The following is an 18,378-nucleotide window of genomic DNA, read 5'->3' on the forward strand; positions in this document are numbered from 1 at the left end:
ATAGATAGATAGATAGATTTAAATTTGTTATGGGTGCTCACTCCACTAGACTGGTTGGCTTACAAAATTTAATACATAATTAAAAGTGTTAAAAACATAAAGCAATAGAAGACAGCCTGATCTAAAAACAACCGCAACAATAAAAGCCGAAAAGGATCTTGACAAATATTGAACCCCAGGCCTGGGAGCAGAGCCAGGTTTTAAGGACTTTCTGGAATCCCAGGAAAATGTCTGCTGTCAGTTTCAGTGATGTTCCATTTTGTCATGGAAATTGAAGTAGTTGATCTTGTTTAGTATGGTATATATATCTACTATAGTGTGTATTGTATATTTGTATAGCATTGCATAGTAGATTATCTTGTTTCAAGAAAGGGAATGCAGGAACTCTGAATTTCTGTCTCTTTTACAGTCACAACTTTGGCAAAATGGGATTCTAGCTTTAACAGGAATTAACAGTTTGTGAGTTTTAAATACTAATTTTGCCATTTTAAAAACAAACTAGCATCATGCTTGTCATTTACACAGATGAATTTTGGTAAATATTCTTGGCTATCTATATCTTTGCCCTAGTATACACAAATGATAAACCAAAGTACCCTTTTTTATCACTTCTTGCAGAGCAGAAAAAGCTTTTCCTTGGGAGGTAGGGAAGTGATGAATAGATAACATAAACATGAGTAAGTTTATGATACAGGCAAATGGACTAGCTTGTAGCTTTCTGTTGCATAAACTGTTCCAGATTGCATGAGAGCTCATGACTAGTGACTGCCTAAACATTTGGTACATAATGTTCCAAGCAATAAGTAATACTTTGCATTCATTGGTCTAAATAGTAATTTCTGATTCTAGACATTTAATATATGTCAGAATAGGTTTGTGGGCATTTAACAAAATAGATTCAATCCACAATCTACCTTCAATCCAAATGCTTTGAATAAAGCAAGCTATTTTTATGCTGGATTTTTCCGTGTCTCTAAATGTACTGGATAGTATAAGCTTCTAGGGATTTTTCTTTCTTTAAAGAAGATTTAAGGTTCATTTACACAGTCTTTAGCCTCTTTGCTTGCTGAATCTTGCATTCACTATAGAATGAAATAAAACATAATTAGATGCCATGAGGCCCATTTATCAATTTGTCCACTAAATGCTGGAAGCCTTCAAATAACTGTCTCTAATTTATTAATGTACACATAGTCCTTGATTTATGAATATTCATTCAGTGACTGTTGAAAATTATGATGGTGCTGAATGAATGGTGGTTGCAACTGGTCCTCAGAGTTACAGTTGTCCCAGCACCTCCATGGTAATGTGATTGCGATCTATGTGCTTGGCAGCCCATTCACACTTAGGACCTCTTGCCAAGCATCCTGTAATCACTTGATTACTACTTGCAACCTTCTCTGCTGGCTTCCCCAAAAAGTCAGTGGAGAAGCGGAAGGAAGGTCACAAGTTGTGGGTATGTCTCCACCTGCATACCCTCCCTGGCTCTTCTGTGCTCTTGCTGGCCACTTGTGCACTCTTAGCATATCGTCCTCAACCCATATGGCACCTTTCCCACACTTTTCTCTAACCCACATGGCACCTCTCCTGCACTACCATAAATCCTCTCCAATCCTTCCCCCCCATCTCTCCTGCACCGTCACTTCCTCCCCCACTTGGCAGCAGCTACTTGCTTGCCAGACAGCTTAGGACGTTGCAACTTCAATGCTGATTTCGGTTGTGGGAAGTCGGCAGGAAGTTGCCTCTCCTAATGACCGTGGGATTCAGTTAATGATGATAACTGGGACTGCAGGGATTGCAATGGCTTTCGGATGCAATTACACTTTATGAGTGCATCGCTGTGCTGTTTTGATTGCAAGTCCAGGACCATCTGCATTAACAAGTTGCTTATTTGCTGAATACAGATGTTCAGAGCAGGTCCCATTGAAAGGAAATAAAGAAATGATTGTTCCTTTAAAATCAAAGCACCTAATTATAAAAATTATAGATGGGATTTTTGGTCCTTTCTTGCCTACATTGCTGCATTTTGAATTTGATAGAACATACTTATTATTTAGCATATCATACCAAATGTGGCTAAATGATAGAAAGCATTTTACCTTGACTTGATCAAAGCAATAGTCACTGGTGTATGTAACCATGTTTGTAACTCTATGTGATTTGTAGATACGTTTTCCTAATCAGTATGGGATTCATCAGTATCTGATTGCAAAAATTAGAGCAAAAGTTATTACTTTGTATTGTTTTGTGTAATTAAATAGTAATATTTTATCCTTATAACTGAATTTCTTTTAATCGTTTCTCTATTATGGTTAGCTGACAAAAAGGCCCATGTATTAGATGATTACAGTAGTATCTTTACTGCCTTCATTCCTAGTCTTTAGTGGTTAAAGCCAGTGGATCTCAGACTTCGATATGGACTGGGGGAGGGGAAAAACCAAAGGCTCATTGATCCCCTCTGCTCTGTTTTTGTCTGAATATGATTGAGTCTAAGTATAGCAAGGATCTGCTTTCGCTCATATAGAAATCTGTTTATTGAATATTTTTTTCTTATCCAGAAAAAGAAAACTGTACAAAACACAAAAAATGAATAATAAAAAATAATAACATGGTTCATTAGCATGTCAGAAGAACTATGTTTATATGTATTTGGCATGCTTTTTACATAACTATCAAGTTGCATTTTCTGCTTAAACAGTAATATCCAAAGTGTGCTTACAAACACTAAAAAAAATAGTTCTCAACATTTTTGAAAGCAAAGAAAGTAAACCGAAACAAAAATTGATTGTGTGTCATCAGGTCAGTCGATTCTTGGCAGATAGATACATACAGGTAGTCCTCAACAACCAATTGCTTAGCAACCATTTGAAGTTATGACAGACAACTCAAAAGGTATTTACGACCCAGTACTAAAGTTCCAATAACTCTTCCCCCCACCCCCAAAATCCAGTCATATAACTGAATTTTGGGTGCTCAGCCACCGGCTTACATTTATGGCTGTTTGTAGCATCCTTAATGACGTGACTATGATGTATAACTTTTTCTCCCAAAAACTGGTCTTTACTTCTGATTTTCGGCAAAAATAGGATATAACAAACAATAGCTTCACTTAATGACCCTGGCGGTCACTTTAGAACCATGGCTTTTGCTTAATGACTGCTGCAACAAAGTTAAAAACAACTTTACAACTGTCTTGATTTATGACCATAATGTACCAGGTCTTCACTTCTTGCTTAACAAGAACTGTCAGATGAATCTTATTGGGAAGACCATTCCATTGTATCGATGTCTTCACACAGAGCCCAAGCTGCATGTTCTTATCTGAGAGGGAAGGTAGAAGAGACTCCTTCAAGATACTCAGGCTTGACATGTCACTGGAAGAAGCATGATGCCCTTGAAGTTGTCTTGAGAGTATGTTGTCTGCAACTTCCTCTTTGAGAAAAAGAACTGAAATATTCTGTACTAGCTGCTACTTATGAGTATTCTCCAAAGACAACCCTATGTAAAACAGTCTGAGTTTTATATATATAAGAAGTGATGACCGAATGAAGACCTTACTTAGAAGGAGATCTAAGTCCTCAAAAATACACATGGCACGGAAAACAGCTTCATTATTCCTTCACATAGTAGGAAGAACCAGCTTTGTTTTAATTATAGTATGAAGAGGCTGGAGCTTTTGCAAGTATTCGCAGACCTGGCCCAGAACTTGTCTCATACATCTTATATTTCAGGAAATGAAAGTATAGTGCCACCACTGCCATACTTTCCCTGTCTGCTGGCTTGTTAATCCTTTAATTTGCTATTCCTCAACAAACTCATAGTTACATTCAAACATACCCTTAGGCAATCCACTACCAGATATAACAACAAAACTTACTGCTTCTGACATGCTGTTTTTCAGGCTCATTTAAGGCAGCATGAATTTGGCTAAAGTTTCTCAGACCCTTGAAACAACATAAATAGAAACTAAATATTGTAACTCAAGAACTCACTTTACTGAGGGATATGAGTCTAATGTAGAAGTTGTATCTCATCTTGATTCAAACTCTTTTCCCATGATTCCTTTTGTGTAGTGGACTTTCTGTCTTCCATTTTTCATTCTCAGTCGTGAGTGCCAGGGTTGTCTGTTGGCATTTTTTATATCCTGTTCTGAGAATCTCTTGCATTAATGGGCTTTTGATACCTGTTGACGGCATTAGTATATAAAACACTAAGTTAGAGAAGAAGGACTAATTGAGTCAGCTGGATTCAGCAGCCTAAGCCCCATTGGTTGCTGGAACTTAACTTTGACTGAATTTGAATCTAATATCTGAAGGGATTTTAAAACTGAGACATACAAAGCTGAGACGTTCAAACTGGGACTTTTTTCTCTTTAGCTATAAAAAATCAATTAGATTCCTGATGATTTCATAAATGGAACAATGATGTGGAAGCTGCTTCCTGTTATATTCTGGGTTTTTTTTTTTCTTTTTAGTTTAGCCCACGGCCTTGATCTTTTTTGTTGATTTCCCATCCAAGTTACTAAGTAGGACTAATTTGATTTGCTAAAGATCAGTCTATGTCCCCCAGTTATAAAATTACAATGAAATAAAAATCCAACTCTAAATGAAAAGAATATATTGGGTGAAATTCTATGTCAAACTGACCACAGTTGGTTAAAGAGAATGGTACTAAAATAACATTAGGAATTCCCTTTGGTTTTCTGTATAGTGAAAAAAATATCTGAACATTCTTTCTTTTCAATAGGGTATAAAGAACCCATTCAAATTCTCAATGATGTCATTGCCCAGCTAGATGCCGTTGTCAGTTTTGCTCATGCATCAAATGCAGCACCAATACCATATGTGCGCCCAGTTATTCTAGAAAAAGGGCAAGGGAGAATTATCTTGAAAGCTTCCAGGCACCCTTGCATTGAAGTTCAAGATGATGTTGCCTTCATCCCAAATGATGTTACTTTTGAAAAGGACAAACAGATGTTCCACATCATTACTGGTGAGACTTCATTTTTATATCATGTTTATGGTCTTCCCCCTCTGACCCAGTTTGAACTGCAATTTTTTTATGTGGATGCTTTAAAAGGCTTGAAGCTTTGCCTTTAAACAGACAGAAAAAGATGGCATAACAGTTGTTCCAAAAGAGTATTTTGTGTTTAGGTGTGCAGTCAATTTTAGACTCTAGAGGGAGGCATTTTCAAGTAAGCCTCATTCACCCAAATTTCACTTTTAAAGAGGGAATTGATGCACTGCTGCTTTCCAAATTAGTGGGGATGATTTTCATGATATGCAAATAAAGCAATAAACTTGGAACAGCTGTGGCTGCCTGGGTGGGGATTGGGCTTTCTGTGGAAAAAGTCTGGAGCAAACCCACACCCTCAGTTTGCTCCCTGTTCTTGTTTTTTTTTATTTATTTATTTATTTTTTATTATTTTATTTTATTTTAATTTTATATATATATATATATATATATGTCTTTTTCTTTTTCGTAGGCTTTTATGTGCATATTCTTTCTAGCCAGGTTTTACCTACGTAAACTAAGTTGTTATATGCATGCCGCTCCTTCTCCGGAGACTCAGGGCGGCTTACAATGCATTAAGCAATAGCCTTCATACTTGTGTATATATCTGCTTAGTAGGGCTTTGCCCCCCCCCCTCCCAGCGGTGTTCTTTTTTTATACAAAGTCAGCTTATTGCCCCCACAATCCGAGTCCTCATTTTACCTACCTCGAAAGGATGGAAGGCTGAGTCAACCTTGAGCCTGGTGAGATTTGAATTTGCAGTAATTGCAGGCAGCTGGTGCTACTTAATGGCACTTTAGTCTGCTGCGCCACCAAGGCTCTTCCTCCTCCTCCTCATTTCCTCTTCCGGGAAGTCCCAGATAAAAGTAACCTTTCCCCCCTCCACCCCCAGCTCAGTTGTAAATCAGTGGGGTTTTTTTTAAACTTATTGTTTTCGATAGCAGTTCTTCAGATTGAATGACTCATACCTTGAAAACAATTGATCTGCAGCACTTTAATCTGTAAAATACTTTAGAGTTTTTAAGTGAGGTCTCTGCAAGTGAGGGCACAGATGATCAGTTTGGCCTTTGAATGTTCTGTTCAATTCTGATGTATCTCTGTGTATTTGAAACATCCACTCTCCTTTTTTTTCCCTGTAATAAAACCAGACTTTTCCACTCTCCTGTAGAATGTTATCTCAACAAAATGCCCAAGTAATTTTATGGTGCTTTCATCTACACCAAAGATTTTCATTCCCTCCCTTATAAATAAACATGTAGGAGTCTGAAGGATGCATCCATGGTTATCTTACTCTCAGTTCTAGACATTTCCCAGCCTCTCTTTTCCCACAACACCTTTGGTGAAACAGTTTTGCTGTGATTTTATGGTTGCTGGGAAGAGCTTTTCTTTTCCCCCCTAACTGGACATACCTACACTTTCCTAGTATTTACAGACTTGGTAAATATATGATGATTTCTTGGCAACAATGTAGAAATGATTTGGCACTGCTGCCTTCTGAGACGCTATTTTAGTTTTCCAGTATAATCTACAGTAATTTCTTTTGTCTTTAGTTTTATTTTTAAAAGAAACTGACCATTTCTAATTTTGATATTTCTTAAATTTAAGCTTATTTTTTTCTGGGTGGAAAAGAGGATTACATTAGCCTAAGGCTAATTTTTTTTAGTACTCATTAGTTTCATGGAGTTTGCTGTACATTCTGTACTTAAAAAGAAAAATCCCTCCCTTTTTTAAAGAAAAAAACCCATAGAACTAAAAATGCCGAATCCCATTTGTCACGGTTCTCCCAAGCTAGGCCATGGACGAGAGACCTTTCACCTCTGGTTAACCTTGGCAGAGCTATCTCCCTCCATTCATCAGTTAGTCATGAACCATGAGGAGGCAAATGGGCGTGAGCAGCAGAGGCTTATAATAAGAGGAAGGGTGATCCCAAAGGCTCTGTTGCTTTCATTGCTGGGAAAATAAGTCCTTTTGCTACTGTCTGCATTTGGGTCATGAATGTGAGTCACCAGGAGAATCCTGGTATTCAAGCTTTGCTTATTCAGATGTGTTGCCTTGCCTGTTTTAAAATCCAGTTGTCTGTTAGACCCTTGGGCAAGAGCGAAACACACTTGGTCCTTCAGACGTTCCTGAGCTGTGGCTCCCAGCATCCTTTATTGCTGCCCATACAGTTGGGGTTCTGGGAGCTCTAGATTGTGGGTGGAGACATAGGCTTTCTATTGCCTAAACTTAACAGGAAATCATTACTGCAGTGAAAATTCTAGTTAAAGACTGTAAAAACATGGTAAATATGAAGTTTGTTTTATTTAACATTTGAGGAATACTTGCTCTGCAGGGCCAAACATGGGAGGAAAATCAACTTATATACGGCAGACTGGGGTGATTGTTCTTATGGCCCAAATTGGATGTTTTGTGCCGTGTGACTCTGCAGAAGTGACTGTCGTTGATTGCATCCTGGCTCGAGTTGGAGCTGGAGATAGTCAACTGAAAGGGGTATCTACCTTCATGGCAGAAATGCTGGAGACTTCCTCCATCCTTAGGTAAGAGCAGTGACAACATTTGTTCAGCAGAAGTGTGAATGGTAAAGACTGTTTCTCCAGGCTTACTGATCTGCCCCTTCTAAAGAACATACAGATGACTGTAAGATCTATTCTGCCTTCACTTACCTATTGCTACAGCTATCTTTCATTCCCCCGTTTTTTCTCCTAGCTACGTTGCTTCAATGAAAAGTTGCTGTTTCCTTCTGCTCTTGCTCCTAAAGAAATCAATAGCTTTTTTCTATACGTACCCTCAGGGAGTTATTCTTTTCTATCTCAAATTAATTGCTTGCATAACTGATCGCTTGCACAAGAACTGCCCTTGTACAAAAGGAAATTTTTGGGGGCAGAATCTCAAGAGGAATCACAAAATCTTGAAAACCTCTAGTTCAAACAGCCCAGTAAGCACAGAATACTGATATTTGGGGTGATGGATGGAAATTGTAGGAATTGAACAAGGGCTGCAGCATTCTGCAAACTAGACTTCTTTACAGATTTCCCTTGTCCTGAATATGTCCTTCTAAGGTCTGCTTGTACAAACCCATCTGTAAGTTTAGATCCAGTGTATAGAGAAATATAGAGATGAGGATAAATTCTTCAGGTCACATTTTAGTACAATCTTAAAATGTGTATTTCCAAACTGGCATGTGAACTGCACTGTAAATTTCTTGTGCACACACAGAGAGAAATTTGTAAGCAAGTGCAAATAAAAAGTACAAACAAAAGTGCAAATATTAGTGGATATAAAGCACACAAATGTGTTACGAAAAACTGTTTTGAATTGTTCTACTTTAAAAGTAGAGTCTAATATCTTTTTTTTTCCTTTTAGGACTGCAACTGAGCATTCTTTGATAATCATTGATGAGTTAGGGAGAGGAACATCAACATATGATGGATTTGGATTGGCTTGGGCAATTTCTGAATATATTGCCAGCAAAATGAAAGCTTTTGCTATGTTTGCTACTCATTTTCATGAATTGACAGCACTGGCTGATCAAATACCCACTGTAAATAACTTGCATGTTACAGCATTAACCACAAAGGAAACACTGACAATGTTGTACCGTGTGAAAAAAGGTGAAATGCATTACTCAACTGGGACAGAGAAAATCTGCTTTATTTTATTGTAGAATGAGTGACTGTTTCTTTGCAAAGTTGAAAAATTGTCTCAGATATTTCTCTCTATTATAGATTGTAAAATATACTTTCCTATATTTCTACTTTCTTTGATTTTATGAAAATATAGCTCTTATTTATTTTAACAATATCTCTATCAGAAATGCCAGCTGAGTTGTTTAGTGGGACTGATTTCAGCAGATTCAAATAAAGAATGCTGTGTTTCCCTGAAAATAAGACCTCCTTGGATAATAAGGCCTCCCCTGAAAATAAACCCTCCCTGAAAATAAGCCCTCCCCAAAAATATTTAACTGCATGCGCAGCCAGTCCCCACCGTTTCCTCTGGTTAGGGTTAGGGAGACAGAGCTGGAAATCAGGTAAGATGGCAAGAGGAGTCCCGTCTTGCTCCATGCGCCCCAAAAATAATAAGACCTCCTCAAAAATAAGGCCAAACGCTTATTTCGGGGTTCAGAAAAATATAAGACAGGGTCTTATTTTTGGGGAAACACGGTAGTTGATGAGATGATCTAAGCCAGTGATGGCTAACCCTTTTGCCGTCGCGTGCCAAAAGCAGGGGGAGTGGGGGGGTCGCGAGTGTGTGTGCCCGCATCCATAATTCAATGCGCCCCGCCCTCCCGTGCATGTGCACATGACCTCCCCACACTTTCCCTGCTTTTGGCACGTGATGGCCCGGTGGGCCCTGTAGGCCCGTTTTTCGACCTCCCCGGGCTCCAGAGGATTTCTAGGTGCCTGGGGAGGGCAAAAACAGCCTTCCTCATCCCCCAATAGGCCCTCTGGAGGCCAGAAACAGCCAGTTTCCCTACTTCCGGTGGGACCGGGAGGCTTGAAAATCAGTTGGCCGGTGTGCACATATGTGCTGGAGCTGAGCTAGGGCAACACTCTCGTACCCACCAATATGGCTCCGTGTGCCACCTGTGTCATGCGTGCCATAGGTTTGCCATCATGGATCTAAGTAAACAGTTGTTAGAAATGGAGAATGAGGTATTAGAGCACGGGGTCAAACTTGATTGCGTCACGTGACATACCGTGACATATTGTGACTTTTTTGCCTTTGTGGAGCTGGGGTGGGCGTGGCCTGTGTGTGATGCATCCAGCCCACAGGCTGTCAGTTTGACACCCCTTTATTAGAGGATAGTGATACAGAAATGGTTTCATTGATTACAACTTTTAAAATATGTACTTAAAATTAAGAACATATATTAGGAGAGTTAAAAATGTCATAGAAAATTAAAATTGTCAATCTTCAATTTGTCCCATTTTAATATTCAATTTTTTGTAAGGAAGGACTTAAATTCATAACAACTGATACAATGCATATCAGCTTGAATATTTACATTGGAATAGCCAATCAAGACAATAATAATTTGAAAGTTAGTATTTATGCAGGATTATAACAGAATAACAGAGTTGGAAGGGACCTTGGAGGTCTTCTAGTCCAACCCTCTGCTCAAAATATAATTTATCTTGGCTATGTATGTAGAATTGTATATGCATTTATTATTTATTTATAATTCTTGTCACTACATTTTGAAATTATTAGATGATATTTCAGTGTAGAATAATACATGGAAAATGTATTAAAATGGTTAAAGATTGGCATGGAAATTACATTGCACTTTATACATTGTACAAAAATAGAAAAATTTCAAATGCATTTGTTATCAATTGGGAATGCATTTTTTAACTATAAGAAATCTGGGGAATGTAGTCTTATCCAACTTCAAAGGGTTGATTGCAGGTAGTCCTCGACGTACGACCACAATTGAGCCCAAAATTTATGTTGTTAAGTGAGATAGTTAAGTGAGTTTTCCCCCATTTTATGGCCTTTCTTGCCATATTGTTAAGTGAATCACTGCATTTATTAAGTTAGTAACATAGTTGTTAAGTGAATCTGGTTTCCCCATTGACTTTTCTTGTCAGAAGGTCGGAAAAGGTGATCCCATGACTCTGGGACACTGCAACCATCATAAATATGAACCAGTTGCCAAGCATTTAAATTATGATCACGTGACCAGGGGATGCTGCAATAGTTCTAGGTGAGAAGAACATTGTAACTTTGAAAACAAATGGTTGTAAGTAGAGGATTATCTGTATTGTTGCTATTGACCAATACTTGCAAATATTTTGTTTTGGGTGCATATTCTGCTCTTGTGTGGTCTAAAGTTATTAAGTTAACATTCAAATTAAAATGACTTCCTCATGATCCTTCTTCAGGGGCCTGTGACCAGAGTTTTGGTATCCATGTAGCAGAATTAGCTGCCTTTCCCAAACATGTGATTGAGTGTGCCAAGGCCAAAGCCCTGGAACTGGAGGACTTCCAGAACATTGGAAAATCTCAGGAGGCGGATGAAGAACCAGCTGCCAAAAGATGCTACAGGGAGAAGCAGGTTTGTTGGATTTTACTGTTTATTTATTAAAATAACGATATTCTGCTTTGCATAATTCTTTGGAAAATATTTGCCAAGTTCATATATCATTTCATGTCATTTTGGCTTTTTGTGATGTGTCAACACAACCATTGAGACTTGACAACAGATGTTGTCTGAGAGCATATGCACCAAGACAAATATCTTTATTTATTTATTAGTCGCATTTTTATGCCCCCCAACTCCCGAGGGACTTTGGGCGGCTAACAACAGAGAATAAAACAATGCGAACAATATCCCATACAAAAGTTTAAAAGAAAACATTAAAACCCATACGCTCCAATTCGTGGCCGGGTCTCGCAAGATCACCGTAGCGAGATCAACGGCCCCAGGCCTGCCGGAAGAGCCAGGTCTTTACCGCTTTCCGGAAGGCCAGTAGGGTGGGGGCAGTCCGGACCTCAGGGGGCAATTGGTTCCAGAGAGCCGGGGCAGCCACAGAGAAGGCCCTTCCCCGCGGGCCCATCAACTGACATTGTTTAGCTGATGGGACCCAGAGGAGACCGACTCTGTGGGATCTTACCGGTCGCTGGGACCTATGCGGTAGAAGGTGGTCTCGAAGATAGCCTGGCCCTGAGCCATATAGGACTTTAAAGGTAATAACCAACACCTTGAATTGTGCCCAGAGACTGATAGGGAGCCAGTGCAGCTCGCGGAGAATTGGTGTAATGTGGGTGTATCTAGGTGTACCCACAATAGCTCGCGTGGCTGCATTCTGGACCAACTGTAGTTTCCGAACACTTTTCAAGGGTAGGCCCATGTAAAGCGCATTGCAATAATCCAACCGTGAGGTGACAAGGGCATGAGTGACTGTGAGGAGAGCCTCCTGATTCAAGTAGGGTCACAATCACACTTGGCCAATAACTTGTTGTCCAATCACACTTGGCCAATAAAGAATTCTATTCTATTCTATTCATGCTTTTAAGATGAGCAGCCATACAAATCTCTTGAATTAAAAAAATGTACTCTGTTTCCCCCAAAATAAGACATCCCCTGATAATAAGCCCAATCAGGCTTGTGAGCGCATGGCAATAAGGTCAAGCACTTATTTCAGGGTTCAAAAAAATATAAGACAGGGTCTCATATTTGGGGAAACATGGTAGCTCATATAGTCAATCAATAATCTTGTCTTTTATCATTTTTTTTTTTAAAAAAAATGCAATCCTGAAAATAAACATAGATTATCATTGTGAATTAAAAATAGTTGGACCTAGAAAGATGACGAATATGAGAGGAACATTTTGAAACAGAGAACATTGCTAAACGGAGATCTGGCTTCAGGTTGTAAGATATTTTTATGAGACAAATCTTAGGGAATCAGCAGCAAGTCATTTCAAGCAGCCTTTTCAACGTATGCTATTTCTGGTGCTCATCCCTTATTGAAGAAATTATTAATTTGTTTGTTTGTTTTGGCATGAATGGCTTTGTAAAATCAATCTAAGGTTCATTTTAATCCAGCATTTTCTCTCTTACCACGTCCAGTCAGATACTTCTGAGCTGTTTGTAAGCAGGAAAAGGCATTTCCTCCTGTTGTACCCCTGCAGTAGTAATTGGAGACAACATTGAATCTTAAAACTAATAGCTTTTGATAGACTTGTTCTACACAAAGCTTTAAGGTTCTCCTTTAAAGCTAATGGCCATCACCTCAACTTGTGATAGAGAAATGATTGAGCCCCCTGATTATTTTGGTTGCTCTCTTTTGCACTTTTTGCACTTCTCTCATAGCCTTTTTTAGATGTGACACCAGAAATGTTCACAGTTATGGTGGAAAAGCTCATGTCAGAACATGTCAACAATTAGAGATGATCCAGCTATTGTTTCATTAAAGCTAACACGTTATACTGAGTCATTGGTCTCCTGCTGTTAAGAACAAAGAACATTGGAGATTAGTCAACCAATTTTTTATATAAGGTTATAAAGATTAAAGTTGAGCTGATGGATTCATTTGACCATTGTCAAAGAATCTCTTTGCAACTGATAATAAAAACATATAGGCCATTCATAGGAATCGAGATATCTCCGTTTTAGGAAAGAGAGCACTTTGCAATGGAGGTATGTATCAGTTAGTCACTATGGCGTTAATCATATGCCTTTTTCAGCTATTACAGATATGAATAACATTTGCTATCTGAGCAAGTATGAGAGTGCATCTTTTCTCCTCACTTCTTTTGTCAGCTCAATTTGGAATTAGCCTATTGTTCCAAGGGCTTATTAAATAAAATGGATGTGTTTTTTAATACCATTTCTAGTCAAATTTATTTTTTTCCAGAGGTGGTAATTAGGGCTGTTACAAGTGAACATTCTTGGAGAGCTTGTGGGTGGCAGAAATAGAGTGAACAGGGGCCGGTTTTAGGACCTTCTCCACCTGGCAGGTGGGTGGAGTAAAACTTAATCAATGAGCCAGTTCAGTAAACGGCTGTTGCTATTTCCACAGTATTTGTGCTCATATGCCTTTGTTGAAGTATAAGGGAAAGGGGATGCAATCTTAATTGTGTACCAGGTTCTTTAAGTAAATGTGTATCTTCTAAATCAGGGTCCCCAACTCCTGGTCCGTGGATCGGCACCAGTCCACAGCATGCCAGAAACTGGGCCTCGCAAACAAGTGAAGCCCCATCCGCAGGATGCAGGCAGCATGCAAAAACCATACCCTCTCCGGTCCATAGAAAAACCTCTCTCCACGGAACTGGTCCCTGATGCCCAAAAGGCTGGGGACCACTGTTCTAAATAAATGTTTTCCTTTTTTCTTTTATTGCAGTAGTCATTCTTGTTTAAATAGCCATAGGAAAAAGATTGAAGAGTTATAGATGAACATAAAAGACACTTTATAGTCTCTCTCTATTTTTCTTTATAGTTGTCCTGATGGAAAATATTAAACCCTAACTAGGGTCAATAAATATTGAACTACAGGTTCATTTAATGACCATTTGTTCAGTGGTTGTCTGATGGACCCTTTGGCTTCTGACTTGGAAGAGGAGGATGAATCGGAACCAGGGCCATCAGAAACAAGGATCCAGGGTCCCCAGGAGCGCTCAGAGAGCCTAGGGGTGGAAGAGTCCTGGGTCCATCAGGCATTGGGGGGCACAATTGATGGATGGACGGCCACCTGCTCAAGAAAAGGGAGGAGAGGCAGAGCTGCCATCAGTTAACACTGACAATCGACAACAATCTGCCTCTGATGAGGAACAGCTGCCTCCCTTGCCTGATCCGCAGATGCAAAAAGAGGAGAGACAGGAAGCTCAGTGGAGGTCGGTGAGGCTGCTCATGAAGAAACAGCCTCGCCGTTCCTAATGAGGAAGACTGGGTTGTGCATTACATAGTAAGGCATCTGGCAGGGAGCGGTTGGTGAAGATAGCCATTTGGTTTCATGTGTGTCTTCAGCTCTGCTCCTTGTATACTGATTTTGTGTTGTGATCTTTGTCTGGTTGGCTATTCCTGAACCTGGATTTGGATCTGGATTTGGACTTGGATCATTTATTCTGGACTTGCCTCAGGGAGTTTCCTCGTGGGGTGCGTTTGCTTGGGAACTTGCTGCATCAGGTTCATGTGTTTGCTTGGATTTACTCATTGAACTGTTTGTGAGGGGAGTTTGTGACTTGAGGGAATTTTTGGGGATATTGCTATAACAAGTAGAGTGGTGCAATAAACATAATCTACTCACACCTATTGCCGTGTATGACTTGGTTCAGAACAGACTGTTCAAATGGTATTTATGCCTGGTCTTTGAAGTTATGTCTGTTGCGGTGCTCCTGAAGTCTTTGATAAAAATGGGGGTAACTGGCAGCGCTCCCAAATTCTTGACAACAGGGTGCACTTCAGTTCCCTACATCCACATATCTCCCTCCATCACTCTGCTTTTGGCTGTCCTCTGTTCCGGTGCCCATGCCTCTCTGTGCCCTGTCCTGCACCTCCACTGCTCTACACTCTGCCTTGACATCTGCCACTCTGCACTCAGGAAGTCTGTGCAAAGCTAAACTGCCTCATGAAGGGCCAGGCTGGACATACCTTGTCAGCATCAGGAAGAAGAAGACACTGAAGTTCATCTGGGAGCAGCAAGGGTAGCAGTGGCTGCAGAACGCAGAGGTGTAGGACAGAGGGGTAGTGGGGAATGAAGGGTGAAGTGCAGGGCAGTAGGGACAGCAGAGTGGCAGGTGCATGGGCAGGGCAATAGAGGTGGAAGGGGTGCAGTGTGAAGCACAGGGCAGCAAGGTGGTAGAGTGGATTCACAAAGTAGCGTATTTTTTGGACTAATAAGATGCACCGGTGTATAAGACGCACCAAGATTTTGAACAGGTAAGTAGGGAAAAAAGTTTTTGCTCTCCCCGGCCCCCAGGAGCACTCTGCAGGCCTTCCAAACCCTCTCTGCGCCCTGTTTTTGCAAAAAACAGGATGTGCAGAGAGTTTGGGAGGCGTGCAGAGTGCTCCTGGGGGCTGGGGAGGGCAAAAACGCAACATGTGGGGGTTTGGGAGGCCAAAAATGGGCCTGTTTTTCTCAAAAACTGTGTTTTTGCCCTCCCCAGCCCACAGGAACACACTGCAGCTTCCCAAAGCCTCTGTGTGCCCCAGTTATGCAAAAACGGGCCCGATTTTTGAAAAAATGTGACGTGCGGGGCTTCGGGAAGCAAAAAATGGCTGTTTTTGGTGTATAAGACGCACCAACATTTCCACCCTCTTTTAGGGGGGGAAAAAGTGCATCTTATACTCCAAAAAGTATGGTAGATACTTCCTTTAAACTTTAAAGAAATAATTACAGTGCAACCATAGGAAGAGTAATGGAAAAAAACAGTAACATTTATACCAAGATGCATTTTGATGTAAAATATTTTGAGCTGGTCAATAATTACCAAGACAGACGAATCATATAACAATATTATAAGTTACTAGACAATCAGTGACCATTAGGTCATCATTTCAGACATATTTCATTGCCAGTTTCCTTAATGTCTCCAACAATGGCAGTGCTTCTAATGTACTGCCTTGACTGGAAAAAAATGTTTTTTAAATTCAGGGAGATATTCAGAAATGTATCTGCCTTGAAAATAGCCCATGTTGAACCATATAGCACAGTCAAACATCAGCAGTTGACCCCAAAAATATTTTATGACATTTTGTATTATGTCATAAAATGTTTAACAAAATTTGTCAAATTTCAATCCTATTGGAGTCTTGGGTCCTGGATTTTGGGTACATTCTTTAAATTAGCTCATTTTAGGTACCTTGGTCAAAAATGTTTTGCCCTATGATATACCGTTTCATCCAGTTAAAGGATACATGCACAATGGGTTTACTAGTATATAGATGTTAGTTAATTGCCACATAGTTGACAAAATTTGTCAGGACCTGGGTAAAAACAGTTCAATTGTGCTTATATATTTTTATTTATGTTTATTTGCCTACTTTAGGCTTAATAGTTTTATCTCATTATTCTGCTTTGTTATTCTAGTCCGGTCAATGATGAAATAAAGGACTTTTGTTTTTAAAGTTGATATTAAGTATTTGACAAGTACTTTTTCCCCCCTTTTTCAGGAGGGTGAACAAATAATTCAAGATTTCCTTTCTCAAGTGAAAGCAATGCCATTGACAGAAATGTCTGAAGAAGAAATCCGGACCAAACTAAAGGAGTTAAAGGACTACGTTTTGAAGAAAAATAATCCTTTTGTAAATGGAATCATTTCCCGCATCAACGGTACCTCATGATACACAACTAAAACCACTTGAACTTGTGATTCTTTTTTGGTCATAATCTCTGAATTGACACCACAACTACTTTGTCCCCTCTCACTCCAATGCAATAGTAAAGAAGAAGCCTCAGGAATCATTGTGTTCCACTTTCTCATCCACATACATAAAGTGAGTCAGAACAGTAGAGTTGGGAAATCTATAACAATGATACAAATACCTAGTCGGACTGCCCTGAAGTGGGCAGAAAAGCTTCAGAACTGACATATGCATCTTCTTATTTGGTGTTCTGTCAGTTGTATTTTTTCCGTGCCAGATCCAAGGTTCCTTTAACCACTTTGGATCTGGATGCTACAGACTTCTTTACATTACTAAATATTATAACCATGAAGCTATGCTTTTGGTGCTGTTTATGTATATATATGCTGTATCTTGTTGGGTTGTATTTTCCTGCAATCACTGAAGAAATCTTGTTTCAATCTTACTTTTGAAAAATATACATTTGTGGTATCCTCTGAAATACTTTCAGGCATTTGACAGCCTTGGAATAAAACACACTTCTCTGTCATTAAGAGGTATGTTAATATCACAGAAACAAAAAGAGGCATGGCATTTTGCTATTATTTGTGAGAGGCCCATAGCTTATGCCAATATATTTAACCCTGAAGTCTAGAACAAAAAAAGCATTTACTAAGGGTTGTGTTTAGTTTGCGTGCTGGTAAAGGTAGTCGTTATATGACTTCCATGGGATTCCAAACTTAAAATTGTTATCCTTAATGCAGTGTAAAGTTTTACTATATATTTTATTCATGTTTTATTCAAAACATTTCAAACGACTTGAAGAAAATAAAAATAGTTTGTCTTCCAATTATTTTGTCTTCCACTATCGCTTAGTGGCATATTATACCCATATTTCTTCAGTGGATCTTTGTGGAATTTCTTACATGTCTGTGTTACTGTATTACACATATTACACATATTACTCTCTTTCTTTTTTGAACAAATCATAAAAATAAGAATATTTGCTTCTAATATTTTATAAGTAATTATTATGCCACTAATGAGACAGAGAATTAAGAAAATACTTTACTTTCTAGAGGAGATGGATGGCATATAAGTTTAATTTTGAAAAGTTTAAAGTTTTCCCCTGTCCAGTCATGACTGACTTAAAAAGGTGATGCTCATCTCCAATTCTCGGCCTAGGGAGCCTGCGATGTCTGAGAGACGCTTCCGTCATCATGTGACCATCAGCATGAAAATACAGAAAACAGTAACTTTTCCCACCAAAGTGGTACCTCTTTATCTACTCACATTTGCATGCTTTCCAACTACTAGGTTGGCAGAGCTGGGACAAGAACGGGAGTTCACCCAGTTGCACAGCACTGAGATTCGAACATCACCTGTCAGCTTTCCAGCTGACAAACCCAGCATCTTAACCTTTGAGCCATTGTGCCACTCTAAGTTAGATAGATAGATAGATAGATAGATAGATAGATAGATAGATAGATAGATAGATAATCTAAATGAACAGAAACCATAGCTTTGTTCTAATGGAAACTGTTCTTACTAGTATACTAATTTATGTATTAACCATT

The 18,378-nt window shown here is 39.3% G+C and overlaps 1 protein-coding gene across 1 annotated transcript in view; it reads left to right on the plus strand.

Moving 5' to 3' along the window:
- Positions 1-17,651, plus strand: part of MSH2 (mutS homolog 2) — a 75,046-nt gene extending 57,395 nt beyond the window's left edge. Inside the window, exons 12-16 of the mRNA XM_034427445.3 lie at positions 4,747-4,992; positions 7,346-7,550; positions 8,377-8,624; positions 10,899-11,071; positions 16,631-17,651. Coding sequence (XP_034283336.1) covers positions 4,747-4,992; positions 7,346-7,550; positions 8,377-8,624; positions 10,899-11,071; positions 16,631-16,801 — 1,043 coding nt within the window. The 3' untranslated portion in view covers positions 16,802-17,651. The remainder of the gene's footprint in view (positions 1-4,746; positions 4,993-7,345; positions 7,551-8,376; positions 8,625-10,898; positions 11,072-16,630) is intronic.
- Positions 17,652-18,378: the final 727 nt, after the last annotated feature.

Source organism: Pantherophis guttatus, chromosome 1 (assembly GCF_059756535.1).
Source record: "Pantherophis guttatus breed Tessera chromosome 1, ASM5975653v1, whole genome shotgun sequence".
NCBI classification, from domain to species: Eukaryota; Metazoa; Chordata; class Lepidosauria; order Squamata; family Colubridae; genus Pantherophis; species Pantherophis guttatus.